Source organism: Hyposmocoma kahamanoa, unplaced genomic scaffold (assembly GCF_003589595.1).
Source record: "Hyposmocoma kahamanoa isolate Upper Pololo Valley unplaced genomic scaffold, ASM358959v1 215, whole genome shotgun sequence".
In the NCBI taxonomy this organism is placed as follows: Eukaryota; Metazoa; Arthropoda; class Insecta; order Lepidoptera; family Cosmopterigidae; genus Hyposmocoma; species Hyposmocoma kahamanoa.
In genome coordinates this window covers 1,804,021-1,809,078 of record NW_020653736.1, presented here as the reverse complement: position 1 = coordinate 1,809,078, position 5,058 = coordinate 1,804,021, and the positions used below count along the sequence as shown (strand labels likewise).

The 5,058-nt window shown below is 36.3% G+C and overlaps 1 protein-coding gene across 1 annotated transcript in view; it reads left to right on the top strand.

Annotated features, from left to right (window-relative positions):
* The first annotated feature begins 567 nt into the window (after positions 1-567).
* The window catches only part of LOC113227733, an 8,117-nt gene continuing 3,626 nt past the window's right edge, over positions 568-5,058 (top strand). The window contains exons 1-4 of the mRNA XM_026460720.1: positions 568-713; positions 1,488-1,612; positions 3,562-3,637; positions 4,430-4,457. Of these exons, the coding sequence (XP_026316505.1) occupies positions 623-713; positions 1,488-1,612; positions 3,562-3,637; positions 4,430-4,457 (320 nt within the window). The 5' untranslated portion in view covers positions 568-622. The remainder of the gene's footprint in view (positions 714-1,487; positions 1,613-3,561; positions 3,638-4,429; positions 4,458-5,058) is intronic.

Below are 5,058 nucleotides of genomic sequence, written 5' to 3'. Positions count from 1 at the left end.
GTGTGGTAAACGTAACAATATAATTTATAGAAAATTAAGAATTAAATTATTAATCACGCATCAAAGTTCTGCAAAATTCAGTAAATGAAAAATTAATAAAAAAAATACTGCGTTGTCTACTTCCGCGCATCAGTGACCAAAGATCTGGAAACGTCTTTTTAAATATCGAGGGAAGCACAGATTTTTCATACATACATGCTCCAAAAATTAGTTAATGATTATAAATACTCCAAACTTTTATTATTGGTTCATAACATCTTTTATTCGCTATTAAGTATATTAAAATTATTTTACGTAAATATTTCATTTTTGAGATTCCTTTCAGAAAATGAAAACTGAGCGTAAACCTTAGAAGGTGGAAAACAACACGAAGATAAATTTTAGAAAGAGATGGACTAATACGGAATATCAATTTTCTATTTTTTCTACTTGACAATTTTACTCATCAACCGAAACAAGAAATCGTGTGAAATTCGAAAAACGGTCGTTTGCTTTTGTTTAGTTTTTGTGTCTTTATTTTAAGATTATTATTTAGCAAATAAATGCGAATTCTACTATAAAGTCCTGTAAATAGTGCACATAATTTAGTGTTTATCATTCGAGTGTGTACAGGTGTACAAAAATGCCGAGGACAAAGCGTCCTGTGAAGAAAACTGAAAAGGCGAGTGAAAGTGGTGAAGCTAGTGAATTTTTGAAGAAATTGAGCAAAACAGGTGTGTTGAAAACACTATTCCACTTTCCCCTCAAGACTCAAGAATATTCAAATCAAGTCTGAGAATCGTATTCTAGAACAGTGAGCACTGAAAATCATACTCAAGTCCTTGCCATTAGGGTCGTATTTCCAGTGCTTGAAATCATACTCAAGTCTGCTCAAATCCTGACTTGAGCATTGAGTAGAGTTCTGGAATACCAATCTGGGGGTCGTATTCTAGAACTCTACTCAATGCTCAAGTCAGGATTGCACTGGAAACACAAGCACTGGAAATACGACCCCAATGGCAGGGACTTGAGTATGATTTCGAGTGCTTTAAACCATGCTCAAGTCGGGATTGCACTGGAAACACAAGCACTGGAAATACGACCCTAATGGCAGGGACTTGAGTATGATTTCGAGTGCTTTAAACCATATTCAAATCCTGACTTGAGCATTGAGTAGAGTTCTAGAATACGACTCTGGCCGTATTCAAGTCAGGATTGCACTGGAAACACAAGCACTGGAAATACGACCCTAATGGCAGGGACTTGAGTATGATTTTCAGTGCTCACTGCAATACTCAAGTCCTGACTTGAGTATTGAGTAGAGTTCTAGAATACGACCCGACGACGTGTTTTTGTAGATGTATTACGACTCATGCACCTGCGGACAGAAATATTAGAAGTTTTGTTAATTGTAACTGTTTTACTATTATATTTACGTGTTATGTATCGTTAAACTATTTGTAAGTGGTAGTCAACCTTTACTTAGAAATACATATTCTGTTTTTTAGCTGAAGAACAAAAGAAACGCATAGATGAGCGAGTGCAGATGGAAGTGCGGAACTTGGAGCTTGCCTTCAAGATTTTAGTTGGCTCCATAAGTAAGGAGCACTTGAACATGACAGTCGGGCAATTGGTATGACCATTCAGCATTTTCTACAATTTCAATGAATCAAAAGTACAAATTAGGAGTCCTGTATAACGAGAGCAGAGTTAACTGCAGTAGTAGAAGCTCTACTCTTTGCTAGTTATAGTATTGGTATGCTATGATGGCCGTTTTGACTTTTGTCTGCATGAAATTTCGTATTAATGTCTTAACTATGTTGAAGCAGCTAATTGCTGTACATTTTCAATAGTGACTTGCAGTAAAATTTGGAATGTCTGATTTTACGACACAACTCTGCATTAGTTGTTCGTAATTCGAAATTTTAGAATATGAAATTTAATACGATCATCACGTATGGGATCGCTGGCCAGCACAACTTCCATTACCGGCAAACTTGCATCAAAGCTCAATGCAAAGAAAGCAGTTTCGAATTGACTATATGTTAATCTATTTTTTATTGATGCTTTAACCACCTTGATTGACTATGTCAGCCTCATGGGAGGAATGCTGAGTTCCCTACTCAAGGGACATGTTCAAAAACTTGTATAAGTTTAGAGCTCCAACAATTATGTGACGATAATAGTAGCTATAATAATAGCTAACAATTAATTTGTCCATTGCATAAACTTACATTCCCAAACATTGTACCCCTCAGGGTTATATTACGGTTACATTCCACCAACACATGATACAGATTCTCTATTTTATTGCAAGTACTGCACAATGGGGTTGATTTAAAACCCATCATATGAAAGAATTTATTAGTTGGAATGTGACCAGAACGCAGTCCAAAAGCAGATATAAGATATTTCTTTGCTAAGTTAACAGAATGAAATCAGGGTACCCATTGTGGATTACTCTGGATGGTTCTGTACCATATTCCAAGGCCTTTATCCACCAACTGGTCTCTGAAATGGACAATATATTAAATTAACATTTTTATTTTAGTTTTATTAAAACTTTTTAATCATCTACCCCTTGCAATACTAGTTATAAATCTAAAAACTTATAGATGTGACTCATTTTGGATTATATTTTTTTCCATAATGAATGAATTTGCCATTTAATGCATTCACATAAATTCACATGATATGATAACCAGCTGAAGACACTGTTTGATTGATTAGGTGTTAGTAAAGGTCTTGAGTTCATGCCTAAGTGTCATAAACATTTATTAACAAGTAGAGTCAAAGTCAAAGAAGCATTTATTCTATAGGTAAAATAAATTACACTTGATAATGTCACATTTAAGCTGCTGCTCATTCAATATGCTGACTTCCCTGAGAAGAATGAGCAAGAAACTCTAGGAATTGCTCTTTTCAAATAAACTCAAATGTTATGGAATACACTTTGAATCAAATTTGTGTGGAATCTGGAGCCATGTCATTTTCCGTACATCTTTATCTAACATGTAGTCTTCAATTTTGTAATATGAGTTTTCAATCAAAATATTTTTAATGTATTTTTAAACTTAGGAAATTTTGAAAATGTAATGCCAAATATATGAATAGTAAAGCTCCTTGTGAAAGACTCTGTTCAAGTAGGTAAAGGGTGTTAGTGAAAGTACAGGCACATGGTGTTCGTCGACTTTATGCCTCAGAATGAAGGGCACTGTTGCAGTGCCCCTGTGATCTTTGCAATTGAAGCACTCGGCTGCACTGCCACTGTTATTAATTCCTCCTAGTCCCTTATCGCACAACTTGTTCAATTGATATTAATAAAAAAAAAATGTATACTTTTTATTTTTAACATCACATAATGTTGCTTCAATCCCAAAGTAAGTAACTAAAGCATATGCGTTTTGGCAATTGGAAAGAACGACTGTACCACACACCCGAGAAAATATAGAAAAGTTGCGTTTTCTACATTGACCTGGCCAGGGTTCGAATACGACGTGATGGCGACACCATGAAAACACGACGTTATTTTAGTAGCAACAGGTTTAAATGACTAATTCCTAACTTAATTCTATGTTACAGAAAAATGAACTGTATCTCAAAGAAGTAACCAACACAAGAAGGAGTCGGAATTTAACACGCTCAGCATCAGACGATGGTAACAGCATTGTTCCTTTTTAGTTCTTCCATTAGTAACTTATTTAGATACATTTACATACCCATTCTTTCCATTACAATTAGTTCAATATTCTACTTATTAGGCTGGTTTCAGAGCAGTGCGGATTTATCTGCGGACCGTGTGCGCGGATCACCAGAGCGGAGTAACACGTGTGGCGTTAGAACATCGTTTTATAGCGACGCGGATGGCTCTGTACGGACCACGCTCCGCACAAGCCACCCACGCGTTCATTGTAGGCGACTGTCTGCCGTGAATATCCGCACTAAATTATATACTCGATTCAGAGCACTGCGGATTCTACGCGTGCGGATGGCCCGCAGGCAGACAGTCCGTACGGACCGTACGTACAGCTGTGAAACCAGCCTTAGATCTACTTAAAATAAATTTCTTGATAAAAACTATTTCTTTTGAACACTGTTGCTTTATCTTTTCCTCTCGGTCACTGAAATTGCGTTCTAGTGCCGACGGGAGTCAAGTTTACGGGCCGCGGGGATGGTAAACCCATGTTGCATAGAATTCACGCTCATAAAACTTGCGTTTACCATCTGCAAAGTCGTCTCACTTCTGACTAACTGCCGTATTTGACATTTTTAACTTGACCTTAAGGGAGTCACCACAGTTATGGACTTTGAACCGGCTTGACCCGGTCTTTTTACGCTCGCTTTTTTTTACTTTTATTAGATGTACGTAACGTTTCTTCTGACCGGTTTAATGCAACTTCGTGGTGACTCTTACTAAGCTTTAAAAAATTTAATATTTTTCTTGCGTCAGAACCACAGAAGAAAAAAGAACACTGGAAGTATTTACTATCAGAACCGCTGTCGCCAAAACTCACGCATTCATAATTTGCAACAAACAAATGAAATCTTGATAATGATTGGTCGCAGTTTCTAATTTAAAAAGAAATAACAAATTCTGGACTCTTGATATAATTTAAACTTTGCACTGTTGGAATATCGTTCAAAAGTTTCAATTTTGTATTGAAATTTCAAAGAACGTGCTGCCATCTAGCGATCAATAGCTAAACGACAACGAATACGAGATGTTTACTTAGTAAAAAGAAGCGACCGTATTGCAGCGGTGTAGGGTTCACTTTTGTGTCCTGTAACAAAAATTATAAACAGAAAAATGTATTAAAATTAAATAAAATAAAACTTAACGATGATATGAAACACAACCATGGATAATATTACAAGTACGCCTATCACTTTTGCACTCCAAAGTAGCGAAATATTTTTCGAGGGTTTGCGTGAGGTAATTGACACGACCATAACGTCAAAGCAAAAATGGCGGTTTGAGTTTAAGTATATGGAACTTCGCGTACTGCTGGCTGGCACATGTGTCACATAAACTAAGTTAGTGGAAGTGTTCTACTGTATTTATTGTACTGTGGTTAAAAC